Source organism: Chenopodium album, chromosome 8 (genome assembly GCF_948465745.1).
Source record: "Chenopodium album chromosome 8, dcCheAlbu1.1, whole genome shotgun sequence".
NCBI lineage: Eukaryota > Viridiplantae > Streptophyta > Magnoliopsida > Caryophyllales > Amaranthaceae > Chenopodium > Chenopodium album.
Genome location: NC_137841.1, coordinates 16,190 through 31,175, shown reverse-complemented (window position 1 = coordinate 31,175; position 14,986 = coordinate 16,190). Strand labels below are relative to the sequence as shown.

At 36.3% G+C, this 14,986-nt stretch overlaps 1 protein-coding gene across 2 annotated transcripts; it reads left to right on the top strand.

The window, feature by feature from the left end:
• Positions 1–1,215: 1,215 nt before the first annotated feature.
• On the top strand, positions 1,216–14,698 carry LOC145641470 (SWI/SNF complex subunit SWI3C-like). 2 transcript variants are annotated; one of them, XM_081692278.1, is made up of 10 exons: positions 1,216–1,409; positions 1,721–1,777; positions 1,862–2,401; positions 2,740–3,275; positions 6,457–6,820; positions 6,935–7,005; positions 8,919–9,022; positions 13,113–13,162; positions 13,309–13,463; positions 14,026–14,698. In XM_081692278.1, the coding sequence occupies exons 2-10, from the start codon at positions 1,759–1,761 to the stop codon at positions 14,470–14,472; spliced, it is 2,286 nt and encodes a 761-aa protein (XP_081548404.1). In that variant the 5' UTR covers positions 1,216–1,409; positions 1,721–1,758; the 3' UTR covers positions 14,473–14,698. The 2 variants fall into 2 exon arrangements, with proteins under 2 accessions (XP_081548404.1, XP_081548405.1); XM_081692279.1 differs by lacking the exon at positions 1,721–1,777 and having other exon boundaries at positions 1,218–1,409.
• The last annotated feature ends 288 nt before the right edge of the window (positions 14,699–14,986 follow it).

The following is a 14,986-nucleotide window of genomic DNA, read 5'->3' as shown; positions in this document are numbered from 1 at the left end:
CAAAAGAAAACTATTTTCGATCAATAATTTACAGACCTTGTATAGTCATCAGTAATTTAGGGATCATTTAAAAGTATGTGGTAAATTTAATTATTATTTAATACAATTGTATATGGACTTGCCAAATTTATTGATTAAAGAGAATAGTTTAAGGACTATATGAGCATCCACAATGGCTAACTACATGTATATGTAGCTAAAAGTTGCTACATCATTATTTCTTTTGTAATTTTATTATGTCCCACGTGATGACATAAAATAAATAAATATACTAACAAATACATAAATTATATTAAACAAATTAATATAATAGCATTGGGTATGTAGTTTGACTTAGCTACAAGAGGTTGTAGCTCCACAATAGCTAGCATGTAGCTAACAATTATTTAGAAAATGTCAGTAGGTCCTTATGCACAACCATTGTGGATGCTTAAAGGCTGATTTAGCAAAACAGTCATAACAAAAATAGTTTATCAGGGACCTTTAAATTTACTCGTACACTAAGAGACTTTGGAAAGTGAATTTTGTAAAAAAAAAAAGACTATTTCCACATTAAACCATGATAACATCTTCTACTATTACCACTTGAACCCATACAATTCCTAATTGATATAAATATAAGGGATGAGCAAACAATCAGAGTACCTTTGACCGAAATCAAAACTTTGTTAGGAACCAGAGGTCTCGGAACTTGAACCATAACATGTACAAGAGGTTTCGATTTCAGGTATTAAATTAATAACCTATTGTAACATGTTACAGCTTAGGTTTTCAAATTTTTAGCTACTATAATGTAACACCCTAGAAATTCATCACCGCCCACCCGACAACACCACTTCTAATCGCCACCAAAACCACCACAAAACCCATCGTCCACCAAAAATCATCCAAGACCCACCTGAAAAAACCCACTAATCACCCAACACCACTAAAAAAACCCACCTATAAACCAAAGGACACACTACGACAAACACCCCCACAAACCCTAATTTTCTCTATAAACATCCCTAACCACCCCTTAAATACCCCCCATAAGTGCTTAACAAATTACGGAGTACAAAACTTCATTGAAACAAGATTATAATCTGGGCTTACATTGATCGACCAGAAACCCAAAATATTAAATTTTCTTTGACTAAAGAGTGGATCGGACTCAATCACCAGATCGGGTCCGATTCAAGTGTAAATTACAGTCGACATAGTTTATGCACACCGCACTAAAAAAACGGAATAGCCTGAATTTTACTGTTGATGTGTACGATTGACATACGTGTCATCAATTTTATTTTTCCCTTTGGAGCTTTTCATTTTTACGCTGTACCCCTTCTCTCTCCTCCATTGAAGCGTATTTGAGTCCTCCATTAAGGCGGCTTTTGAGCTTTCTCTCCTCCATTGAACCAGATTCTGAGGTAAACAATTTTTTTTCGTCTGTAATCATCAAATATGAATTTGGCAAACCTAGGGTTTAGTTTCAGACATATTGTTGATTTGGTTGTCAGTAAAGTCAATTTAGGGTTCTTTTAGCGTGGATTATTGAACTATTGGCCATAATTACTGAAGTTGATATTGTCAAGCGAGAAGAATTCTATGTGATTTCGAGCCTAATATGATTATAGAGTCAAATTTGGTTGCATTGGTGCTGCTGGATTTTGAATATCTGCCCTTTTCCCTCGCTCCTTTTCTCCTTTTGTCACTCCACTAATAACTATACGCATCACAGACCCCACAGTTATTTCTTCCTCCTAATTTGCTGGTACAATGCCAACTTCTCCATCAGGTAAAGTAAATTCACTCCATTTCGTTTCTCTTTTGTCTGATAACGCTCTATTTTTTATATTATTGTTTCCACTAATTTGTGCAGACGCTCGGCACAAAAGGCGTAAAGCAAGGGGGCCAAAGACCATGAAACGGCACCGTAGTGGTGATGAGGAAGAAGAAGATGAAGAAGAAGAGAACGAGGTTGCGGCAGAGGTAGATGAAGACGAGGACCTCCACCCTAACCCTAAGAATGCCCAAAATCCCAGAATTAGGGCAATATCCGGACCTGAAGTGATCTCTGGAAGTGGCATCCGAATCTCGGACTTCCCTGCTGCCATGAAGTATGATGTGAACAGGCCCCATTCGCTTGTGCTAGAAATTGCTGCTGCTGAGAGAGAAAGAGAAATCAAGGGGCAGGGGCAGGGGCAGGGTGGAGGTGCCATTTTGGAGAATATATCGTACGGGCAGCTTCAGGCATTGTCTGCTGTGCCAGCAGATAACCCTGCTCTGTTGGGTTTGGGTTTGGGTTCAGGTTCAGGGGACCAAGAGAGTTCAGTTGTTATTACCCCACCTCCCATTAGGGAAGGTAGGGGTGTGGTTAAGATGTTTTGGGACAGGCTTCATGTTCTCCCCTTTCACGCAGGTATCTCTATTGCCTTTCTTCTCTCCAACGAAGAATCATTACTTTTGTTTGGGTTGCCTCTATGATCTATGTTCAGATGTGATTACACTATTTTTGTTTTGGTCGTTGCCTCTTTGATCAATATTAGGTTGTAATATGCTGATAGATACTCATCACTATTTGTTAGCTCAATCCCCATCTAATTAATTATTCTAGTTAACTGGATAATTGGGACTTTTTATAACAATATTATTCTAGCTAACCCAAGTTATTGCTTGGTTTTCTATGAAGTTGATTTAATTGTTTATTACCATTCAACCTCATTTGTTCTTGACCTTTGTCTTCTTCTTCATCAACAGAGTGGTTTCAACCAACAACAGTGCACAGGTTGGAACGGCAAGTGGTGCCTCATTTTTTTTCTGGCAAGTCTGCTGAACACAATGCTGATAAATATCTGGATTGTCGTAATCTAATTGTTGCCAAATACATGGAAAACTTGGAGAAGAGGTTATCAATTGGGGATTGCCAAGAATTGGTTGTTGGTGTTGATCACGAAGATCTCAGTCGAATCTTCCGTTTCCTTGATCATTGGGGGATCATTAACTATTGTGCTCCTTCGCCTCCTCAGGAGTCTTGGAGTTTTGAGTCGTATTTGAGAGAGGATTCAAATGGCGAAGTTCATGTGCCTTCAGTTATGTTGAAGTCCATTGATAGTTTAATCAAGTTTGACCTTCCAAAATGTAGGTTGAAGTCTTGTGATTTGCCCTCGTCATTACCCTCAACTTCCCCTGATATTGCTGACTTGGACAGTAGAGTACGGGAGATGTTATCAGAAAGTAACTGTAATTTTTGCTCTCAGCCCCTGTTAACGGCATATTATCAGTCAATTAAGGAGGTAAATTGCATTTTTTTCATTTTCTTTGGCTATCATAGTTACCTTGCATTCTTTTTTTAATTTTAATTTATTTTATTTAATTTCTGATTTTTGGCAATCTTGGTTACCATTTATGCTATAATGAGGCACAGTCTTTCAATCTTATTCGTATGCACTTTAGCTTTGCCATTTTATGCTACTCCTTTTGTTAAATGAAAGGTACAATACGTACTCTTATTTTCTGTTATCGAAATGGAGGAACTCCTTTTGAAAAAGTATCTATATCATAGCCCTATTATGTTAATTGGTCAAAATATAATGAGGGATGGACTTTTTTAAATCATTTAATATAGTAATTAAAAGAGCTACACTTGAATTTGAGTCATCTGATGTTTTTTGGTCTGTTTGCTGACATTTGTAGCAGAATTTAGAACAATTTATTCTAAATTTTATGTCAAATCAACTTTAGAAAGATAATAGTGAGAAGGAATGTGAGATATGTATGATAAAAAGATACGATACATTCCAGAGGTTTAATGCTCTGATTTAAGGGGATGTCTGGTTTTACCTTAAGAATGTAATCAAGAAATGGAAACAGATAAAAACCCTTCCATTAAACATGTTGTATGTTGGGTACTCTAATTCTGCGAAGCTTGGACTCGGGCAACCACCCCCCGTATCGGTGTCGACATGACGCGACCTGGCTGCGGACACGGAATCTGAGTCGGACGCTTGGTATAAAAATGGACTAGATCTAAACTAGAAGAAAGGAATCACAAATAAGGAGTCTAAACCTTGGGCTTTTTTTCGTAAGTGAAAGGCGAGTAGGCCGACACTAAGAGATTGCCGGTTTTCATTCTCGGCGATGGGAGGCTGGTTCTTCAACTTCTTTGACATGTTTAACTGCAATTTCTTTTCTTTTTTTTTTTTTTTTAAAAAAAACAAGGGGTGGGGTTGGTAGGGAATATACTCAGTATTTATGTGGGTGGGGTAGGTGGAGGACCTCACGTGACTCCTTTACTTGATGTTTTCTCTTTTATTTTTTTATTTATTTTTATTCTCTTTTTCTTTTAAATCTTTTTTTACATCTGAATAGTTAATATGAAATACTTTTTATTTTTTTCCTAATAAAATACTTTTTATTTCTACGTTAACTTTTCTTACTTTGATTTTTTTATTGCCATGTCCTTGAGTCCAAAATTTGAATTTGGACTCTTTTAAAATGTGTCCACAAATTCTTAATTTTATAATTTTTTGACACTTGGACCCATACTTGAGTCCAACACCCGTACCCAAGTCCGAGCATCCTATTTCTAAGTAAATAGGAATTATTGTTGTTTGGTTAGTGTAATAATGCCCCCCCCCCCCAGTACTGTCTCCTCCTCATCTCACTTACACCAACTTCAATGCTTCCCTAGAAGCCTTCAATGCTAGAGTCACAGACTTCATGTGACAGGAGGAAAGATGACCATGGTTTTTACATTGGATGATGAAGGGGGCTATTGATCATGGGATAAAAATTATGGTTCTGATATGTGATTTTTAATAATTTTAGGGGCTAAGTGATATTGGTAGAATGGTGGTTATCAAACGCAGCAGTGGCGGCACTGAGGGGTGTTTTTAGTGGTGGGTAAAAGGTTAGAGTTGGTTAGTTGTTTCTTGATTACCCAAAGTAGGGAATTCGAATTTCAAACAATTTTTTTACCTGCCGGGGGGTGGGGGGGATGGGGCTGGAAGGTAGACTCAAGGACATCCATAACACAAAACAATCAATCAACAAAACTTTACCTAGAATTGTCACTATTTCTCCAACTTTGTTTTTCTTTCTCTATCTCTCACTCTCTTTTTTTCTTGGATCATTTAGACTTAGATTTTCCTTGCTACTGGAATTTTTTTTCACAAGATCCAGATTGGTCATTGGACATCAAATTTCAACGAAATAAATATATGTATAGTTGTTTGATAAATAAAGTTCTTAATTAAAAAAAAAAAAAAATCAGTATAAGCATCTACATCCAAGCACTGACCATGGTGGATTAAGAGTCCAAGTGGGAGGGATACTTGAATACATTTTATTGATGGAGGAAGGGCTTGCATTAAAGGAGAAAAAAAAAGACATTTTTTGTGTATTTGAAGTCATATTGATGTTAATGATACTTGTTTTAGTTTCTTTGGTTAAGTGTTTGACCCATCTCGATCTCACGGGTTACTCACGACTTGGTGTCACCAACCAAGCTAACATGAGCTGTTTCAATTCTCACCTCTTTATTTTACTCCACAAACTATTCCATGTTCAAGATAGAGTTCGCTTATTTATCCAATCCCATCATCTTCACATCTTAAATTACCAAAGTGGTGCATATACATGTGCATGCCATTGGGTTGCTTGCTAGTTTTGTTTTTTAGGGTCATGCTCCCTTGACTTTCTGTAAATCGACTCTTTTGCTGTGAATAAAAAAAAACCCCATAATTTAGACTATTTCTATAGGGCTATGCACCATGCTCAGCTTAGTAAATGGTTTAACTGACCCTAAAACATAGACATATTTTTTGAAGCCCCAATCTGTTTTGGCTATACCCTGGATCTGCCAGGGACATATTGAGAAAAAATGGACTAGATGGAGTTATCCAAGCTTTAGTGCTTGTAACCTGTCCTCTTTCTAAACTGATGACTGCAACATACTTTTTGGTACTTGTCCTAGAAGACTTAGGAGCATGATAATTGGGCTATAGATTGTGATTCATTGCTGAACTCTACTGTAATGTGAATTGTGTCAAGGAACAGGCCTATATAATCTGTGGTTCAAGTTTTAAGATAACAAAGGTGAGTTTTGTATTACCAAATGCCATGTAAAGGGAAAGGAGTAATAATTTATCACTATAAGCCTTGTCCTTAGCAGGTCACTAAGTTGAAAGAAGCTTCCTGCATAGCAAGTGATGGCCTTGTACATGTATCTTTTACATTTCTAATTGCTGGTTCTATGTGGGTAATGGGTTAAAGAAGAGGAAAAAACATGATGAGCCTGTTTCTATTTATTGGCATGTTTGACTTAAAGATATGCCTGATATATTATCTTTTTTGATTTCCACTTGATGAATCCAAGACCCTTTATACCTGTGCCCTTTTTTTGGAGGTGGCATGGCCTTGTTGTTTGTCTTAGTTTCAAGCAATTTTCTTCACCTAATAATCTTTCGTCAACAGGGTGATACAATGCTGTGTTCTGATTGCTACCATGAAGGGAGGCTTATTATTGGTCATTCAAGCATGGATTTCATTAAGATAGATCCTTCAAAAGAATATGGTGATCAAGATGGAGATACTTGGACTGATCAGGAAACACTTCTACTTCTCGAGGCACTTGAAATTTTTAATGATAGCTGGAATGAAATAGCTGAGCATGTTGGAACTAAGTCAAAGGCACAATGCATTCTTCACTTTCTTCGTTTGCCCGTAGAGGATGGCTTACTAGAAAAAGTTGAAGTTCCATGTTCCTCTGGTCAAACTAATGGGTCGGTTATGGACAATCATGATAGACCATGTCTGAATGAAAATGGCGTTTCTTCAGGTTTTTATACTCCTTGTGTATTTCCTCATGTAATCATTGCTCTCTTGCAATGTCTGCCTTTGTTTTGTTTCATCAAACTTAATGTTAATACACACCCATATGTCATTGATTCAGGACCGCAGGAGCATGATTCTTCTGAAAATAGGTTTCCATTCGTAAATTCTGAAAATCCTGTCATGGCCCTGGTATGTGCATACTGTTCGTTTTACTTGCTTTAGTTCTGATTTTTCTTTCTTGCATAACAATCAAAATACAAATGGCTTTTTCATACTTTATTCTGTGCGCATATTTCATTCTTACAGATTGATTTGCATGTATATGCTTTAGGGAAAAAGGCCCCCCCCTCCCCGAAAATACTAAATGGATTGAAATAGACCTATTTAATGGGGCATGTCAGGGGCGCGGTCAGATCTTAATGGGGCAGGTCAGGGCGGGCCTTGATAAACATTTAAATAGATCTGGGCGGGTCTAGGGTCATCTGCCCTGGCCTGTTTTGAACTTAAATAGGGTTCTTAAATTGTTATAAAAAAAAACTTGTCAACACTTAAATAAGCCTTAATTAGAACTTTTAACATTGAGTCATGATAAACTTGTTGCTCAGCGCTCACACAAATAGGAGAGAGAAGCTCTGCTAGAAACACATCAATGGCTGAAGAGGCGACGACGAGGGTTTTTTTGGTTATGTTTTCTCTCTCCTACATACTCTTGTTACTTTTTTTCTCTCTTCCTCTAGTATTTTTCAGAATTTTCCAACTCTTATTCCAAACTAGGTTACCACCCGTGTGATGCACGGTTTCAGAAACAAAATTGGCTAAAGTTCACGTATAATAAATTAATAACACATAATATATTCCGTCGGTTTTAGTGTTTCATGTATTATATTTGGAGTTAAGAAATTCGAAATCTGAAAATTTCAAAGGCATTTAAAGTGGGAGTTGTGGGGTCATAAACAAAGAGAGAGCAATTAGATGAAATTAGTTAAATCCGTATATGTACCAAAAAACATTAACCCTTGTCAACAACATATCTCCATATATCACATATCGTTTGTATGTGTGCACCTACAAAATTTAAACGACAAAATTAAAGATCAAAATAAGCACAATTTGAACTTGGGACTGGGTGAATGACTAATAATTTAAACGACAAAAACAGTCGTTTTTGTCATTTAAATTTTCTTGGCTACCTTTTCCATTTACTAGAAAGTGGAACTTATATTACAAAACTAGAATTCTAGAAATATGAAAAGTGCTTACTTTTGGCCTCATTGAATAAGTAGCTCCCTTTCATTATTATTGTTATATTTGCACCTATAAAATATCAAGTAAAACCCACTTAAATTAAATCAGCGTGATCTGTTTTAGGAATAGTTAATTGATATGAGCTACGGTGAGTTGAAACTTCACATGTAAAACCTATTCATTTAAAGATTTAAAAAAAAAATGATGTATTGATGAAACTGACAGAGTAATTGTGTAGCTATGTAAGTTTAAAGTTTCTCTCTCTTTCCCTTTTTTTTTTTTTTTAATTTTTTTTTAAAATTTTTTATAATTATTTTGAATTGATATTTTGATTTTTGGTGGGTGAAAAGTAACCGAGGATAGGTTCAAGGGTTATGAAACATAAATAAGGAGTGACCCTTTAAGAGCCTGCTCCGATCCATTACCAACCCATACAAGGCCACAATGTGTGAAATTGACACATGTGTCATCAATTTTATTTTTCCCTTTGGAGCTTTTCAACCCTTATAAGGCCGCCCCGTTAAAAGCTTTACCCTTTTACAAGATGGTGGTGGCCTGTGGGGTAGGGGCCTTAGTTGGGGCCCTGTTCTTTTTAACAGGTCTAGTTTGATTTTTTAAAAACTTTGATTTTTCTTTGTTATTCCCCCCCCCTTAATTTAGAATTTGGTTTACCATCTTGAAATATTGACAATGACAGACATCATATTCCTCTTTATTCTTCTTTTTTATTTTTTCCTATACCCTAATTTTTTTTTCGTTATTTAATGTTTTAATTTGTTTGGAGTAAACATTCTAGTGATTTTGTTTCTTTGGCTTCATAGGTTCTGAACTTCTGATCGGTAGTGTACATTTTCCAGGTTGCTTTTTTGGCTTCTGCTGTAGGTCCTAGAGTTGCTGCTGCTTGTGCTCATGCTTCTTTGGCAGCCCTTGCAGAGGATGATGGATCATTGCATGGTAATAGGTGGGTGTGTCTTCATATTTGTCTGTTTATTCTCACTTATGTTTTCATACTTTAAGATGAAGTGTTTCCCATAATTTCATAAGTCTCTTCAATATTTAGCAAAAGTAAGCTTGTATTCAAATTTCAAAGTACATATGCAACCAAAGAAGAATAGAGATATTATGATTTACTAAACATATGTAAGGCATATCAATTTTTATTTATTTATTTATGTATACAATTTACATTTTATGAGGAAATAAAAATAAAAAAAAGTGGAAGGACACATTATAAATTGGAAAAAATGGAAATTAAATATCCAACCTTTGCGTTGTCCTCTCTAAAAAATCCAACCTTTATACCCCAACTTCATCTAAAGATCCATTACCTTTTAATGACCGGTTTTTGTAAATTATATGCCATATAGTTTTAATAATTAAAAAAAACAAGTAAAAAAATTTAAAATAAAAAAAAAATCAGAAACCAGCCCCACCCTCCTTCCCTAACCACCCCATCCCCACCGGCCACCGCGCATCGGAACCCAGCAAACCCATCTCTTCCCCCCCGCAAAACCCACACGCATCACCTCCACCAACTTCCTGCGAACACTGCTGCCTCACAACAACCACAAAAAACGAAACCTCAATTCGCCTAGCCCGTCTAGCCTACCACCCACCACCAACAATAATTGGCACAATTGCAGCGGCAACATGCTCAGTCCCCAAAATCGCGGCACCTGAAATTGCAGTGCAAGCGAACTCAAATCGTCATCTTCGTTTGCCGTCAATCGCAAGTTGCACTTCATCATCTTCATTTTGAGGGTTTTTCGATTCAATCTTCGATTTAGTTGCCTGATTCAACCATAATAATCTTTGTTTTGTGAATTTCGAGCCTAGGTGGGGTTGGTGGTTTAGGTATTGGGTATGGGTTGGGTGGGGTAAGCGGTGGTGGCAGAGGTGGCGGCGGTGCATGTTGAAATAGGAGTGTGATTTCAGCTTTTGAGGAGAGATGAGAGAGAAAGAGGAGGAGTGAGAAGGGAAAGTATGAGGTAAAAAAAAAATTTAACTTGTTTATCAGGTCCAATAAAATGGATTTGGTGGAGAAGGGGGGTATAAAGGTTGGATTTTTGTAAGATTAAACGAAGGTTAAAATGGATCTGGTGGAGAAGGTGGGGTATAAAGGTTGGATTTTTGTAAGATTAAACGAAGGTTGGATTTTTAAGTGAAGAACGGGCAAAGGTTGGATTTTTAATTTCCATTTTTTCCTTAAAAATTTCTTTATATTAATAAGAAATTTGTTTTACACTTTTGGGCTTGTTTGACATAATTTTTTGTTTTCAGTTTTCTTTTTTTTTTTTGAAAACCAAAAATCCAAAAACAAGAAACAAGAAAAAGGTGTTTCCACTTTTCAGTTGGCAGTTTTCAAAATTATCATGATTTTAACAAGTCTAAATAATTTTTGATTCATCATGTGACATATATGATATACTTTTAAAAAATAAAAAACCAAAAAACAGAAAACCACAGCGATGCCAAACGAATCCTTAGTTTTTTGTTGGTTGTATATATATGTAAGGCATATCAATATATTTTTTTATTTTAAATTTTTTTTTTATGTATACAATTTATATTTTATGTGGAAATAAAAAAAATAAGGACGCATTAGAAAATGACATGTGTCATTGCTGTTGTGTCTTTTAGTATATATTATTGATGATTGATCGATTCCACTTCTCCCCCCCTCTCGTACCCCATGTTTTTTTAAAAGGAATATTTCTTTATTGGTTATCCCCCAATAAAATTCATAATTATTCGACCTTTGGATGAATAATGGTCCTAATTGAGTTTTAACTCTCGTGCTTTCTAAAACTAAGGGTATGATCCCCTTTCCAAAAAAAAAAGAAGAAAAAAAAGAAAAGAAAACTATGGGTATGACGAGGCTTAATGAATTTTTAAATGAATGAAGAAATTATGCAAGTTTTCTTGTTATGTCTTATGTCATATCATAGAACAACTTTCTTTTACCCTTGTGATCGTTGTGAATGGTGAAAATTCATATGTTTTGATGATTGGAATTGTGAAAGGGCAAGTTTACTTGAACAAGATATAAGTGTTTCCATAAAAAAGGATCTATTACGTGTAAGAACATGTTGAAGATTCTTGTTAGTCTGGGAAAAGGAAAGGATGAATTGGAAGAGTGTGTGTGTTTGTTGCTTTAGGATATAGGGGCACATGATTTAGGCATTTACGGGGAGTTCGATTCGCAAAGGGGAAAGGAAATGGCACAAGAAAGGGATAGAAGAAGAAAGATAGAAAAATTCTTTGATATCTTTTGTTGTTTAGGCTAACACTATAATATCATCCTCTCTTCTTTCTCTCACTGATCACCACCGTGTTCCCTCTTTCTTTCTTGGCACTGGCAGCTTCTCTTCCTTCTTACTAAATTCGTGGTGGTTGGTGGGTGTTAGGGTGGGTAGTGGGTAGTTGGGGGGCTATTAAGGGGGTAGTTTTGTGGGTCTTGTGTGAAGGGTAAGTGAAACCTTTTTTAAAAGGGGGGGGGGGGGGGGGGAACGGAATGATAGATTTGCCTAAAAAAAGACATAAGGGAATCAACCTACTTGATTCTCTTACCCTTTCATGTAGACCTTAAAATAAATACCCCCCAAAAGTTTTTTGAAAGTTGAATTTTCTCTATGTATTGCAAGAAATGTCTGTTGATCGATTTAATACTTAATGTGTTTTAAGCTCCCATTTTCTGTTCTGCTCATAAAACTGCAAACTGTGGGGTGGGTACATAATCATCATGGTGAAGTTTAATGATGTTATTGACTGTCCAATAGGCATTAGCTATCATTGAAGTTTGAACCTAGAAAAGAGCTACAATGATGACTGCAAATTGTTTAAAATTTACTAAGGTGATTCCATTTGAATACTTCAAGTGTCTTAGTTTCATTTTTCTGTTCTGCTCCTATGCAACGAACTTGGTGGTTCAATAACAATGAATGGTCGGAAGGTTAATTTTTGATTGATAAAGTGTAAAGCTCGGGTACAACGTCAATGGCTTTAGGTCATTACTCTCCAAGGGTTCTCTACAATAATCTTCTTCCTGCCTTCTCTCTCTTAGGCTAGTTCTATTTATACTACTCAATTGTAATACATAAGTGGCCTAGTGCCTTAATTGCTACCTTTACTATCCTTTGTCTTCTTGCTAAATTACCTACAGTACAATAGCTAATAATCCAAAGATGCCTCCCCTTTAAAGAACCGTTGTTGCCTATGTTGCTTGTGCTCATAGTGGTTGTATGCTGCTGCTGTTCTGTTGCGCCTGTTGTTTCTGTTTCTTTCTCCTGCCTTACATAAAGGTAACTGGTGGTAGGTGTGGGTTCATTGCATCCTAAAATTGTAAATTGTGGGGTGGGTGCTAAATCATCACGGTGACTTTTGATGTCATTGACTGTCCATAAGCTCTCATTGAAGCTTGAAGGTAGAAATTCGAATCTGATGCTTAGATTTAAAAAGTGTGCCTAGGTGCAAGGTGAGTCAAGGTGCAGAGATATAATCACTTAAAAAATGAAAGGTATGGCACTGTCTAGAAGGCGAGCTAAGGCGCACGCTTTCCCTCTTCTTCGACGAGGCGCTAGGCGATGTGCTTGGGCCGTCTTTCATTCGGATGTGTGTGAAAAGGCAGACGTGATATTGATTGAAAGAAAAAAATAAAATTTCATCAAATTAATGCTACAGATGATCTTAATACGAAGTATGTAATTTGAGCAAAGACCCTCAATCAATTACAAAAAAACCCTAAATTTCCAATCATTTAGCAATTACGGTTGCTGAATTACTGGCTGTCACAGAGATTGTATATTTTTATGGTTTCTATTGTTTTGTCCCTTACCAAAGTTTAATACCTTTTTATATATTTTCTACTACCTCTGTGTATTATTGGTTGCAACTTTGGAATATTTTATATCTCACAAATAATACCCCAAAGTTGCAACTAATAATATACAGAGTTAGTATTATTTTTTTTCGATTTGGGGGGTTGGCTTACCTTTTATTTATATTGTATTATATTTTTTAATAATTTTTTTGTTCATTATATAATATTGAAGGATGGATTCAGATGAAGGTCCTGTGCAGAGAGAATTCAGTCAGCTGAAAGGTAAGGTGTTGCTTTATCTTCTTTTCTTCTACTCTTCTAAAACCTTTGGTTGAATGAATGTTTTTATTGATATCGGTTTAGTAAGTAGGGACTCTTTTTCTTGATATTCTATTTGAATTTGACCAAACAAAGTTCTTGGGATCTAGACAAATTAAATTCAGAAGCATCTTCATTATCTGCTGAGAAAGTCAAATGTGCTGCAAAAGCTGGTCTTGCTGCTGCAACAATGAAAGCAAAATTGTTTGCAGACCATGAAGAGCGGGAGATACAGAGGCTGTCTGCTAATATTATAAATCATCAGGTATTAGTGTCCTTAAACTTTTTGTTTCCAATTCTAATTTGCCAATGTTAATTTCATGAACAAAATAAGACAGTCTGATAGCTGGATTTGGTGATTATGGCTTAATTTAGTATTTTGATGGCATAAAGAAGACCATGTAATTGTCCAAAACAAGCTTGTTAGTTCTCTTGCTTTGATGTGTTAGAGCCTAAATTTTATTCTTCTATATGACCCTTTTTCCAAAAGTCTTTCCTTGGAACTTGGTCAATTAAATTTATTCTTCTATATGACCCTTTTTCCAAAAGTCTTTCTTTGGAACCTGGTCAATTGGAAAGTTATTAAATTTGAAGTAGCATGTAACAAGGCTTTTTGTTGTGTATTCAAATAATATGTTGATTTACTCTGGTTGGTGAACATTATTTTCATATTGTGAAAGGCGAAGGCCAGATTAGCCTTGCAAATACACTTTTAATTATCAGCTAATAAATTAGGGATTTAATCTTGTGGAGTGTGAGTATCTTATGTTGTTAGTTTCCTTTTACAATTCCTGTGAAAATATAAGCAACATTTTGTGGTGAAGCAGTTGAAGAGATTGGAATTGAAGCTGAAGCAATTTGCCGAAGTGGAGACCTTATTAATGAAGGAATGTGAACAAGTTGAGAAAACGAGGCAAAGGCTGGCTGGTGAAAGGGCTCGTGCTTGTACTACTAGATTTGGAACCAGTGGAGTTCCTTCACCAATAAATTTGTCTGGTCAAGTTAATAATAATATCAACAGTAAACCACCAGTAGCATCACCGTCACAGCCTGGGGTTTCTGGCTATGCCAATAGCCAAATGAACCATCCACAGATGTCTTTTGTACCACGTCAGCAAATGTTCTCTTTTGGGCCCCGCTTGCCGCTTTCAGCCATACAACCTTCTTCCTCAGGGATGCCGTCAAGTGTCATGTTTGGTGCTCAAGGGAGTGGCCAGTCTTTGAGTCATCAAATGTTGCGACCTGTAACAGGGACTAGCACAGGCATGGGTTAATGTCATGGCAAGAGATGTAATTGTTTGTATTTGATTTGCCTATCAGTCAAACTTAAACAGGCTTATTGTCCTGACATGCTTATGACAATGTTTTTGGTTGGGGGTGCTTTGGTCAAGTCAGATTTCTGCTGGGAATCTTTGCCTTGGGAACTTTCAGCTACAATTCAACTTTGGTTATGTGGATTTGATATGCAATTGGTTCTGTGGCAGCAATTCTTTTATTGTATCTTGCATCCTTACTCTGTTCCTCTCGCTATTATTTAGCTATTATCTTCTTCAAAGTCAAGAAGTGTAGAATTGATTAAGATGAATTACACCGGAATGCTGTGTAGTTTCTCATCATTCCATTGTTGTGAGCGTGCTCAGCAAGCAATCAAGTTTATAAAGTTGCCAAGTATGTATTCGTTTGCTTTCCAAAATCTTATTGTGTCAAAAAAAGATATACTGGTGAAGTGTAGTATCCCCCTCCCTTAAATCTCTAGGTAATGTTGCATGAATATTTGGCGGCATTTGT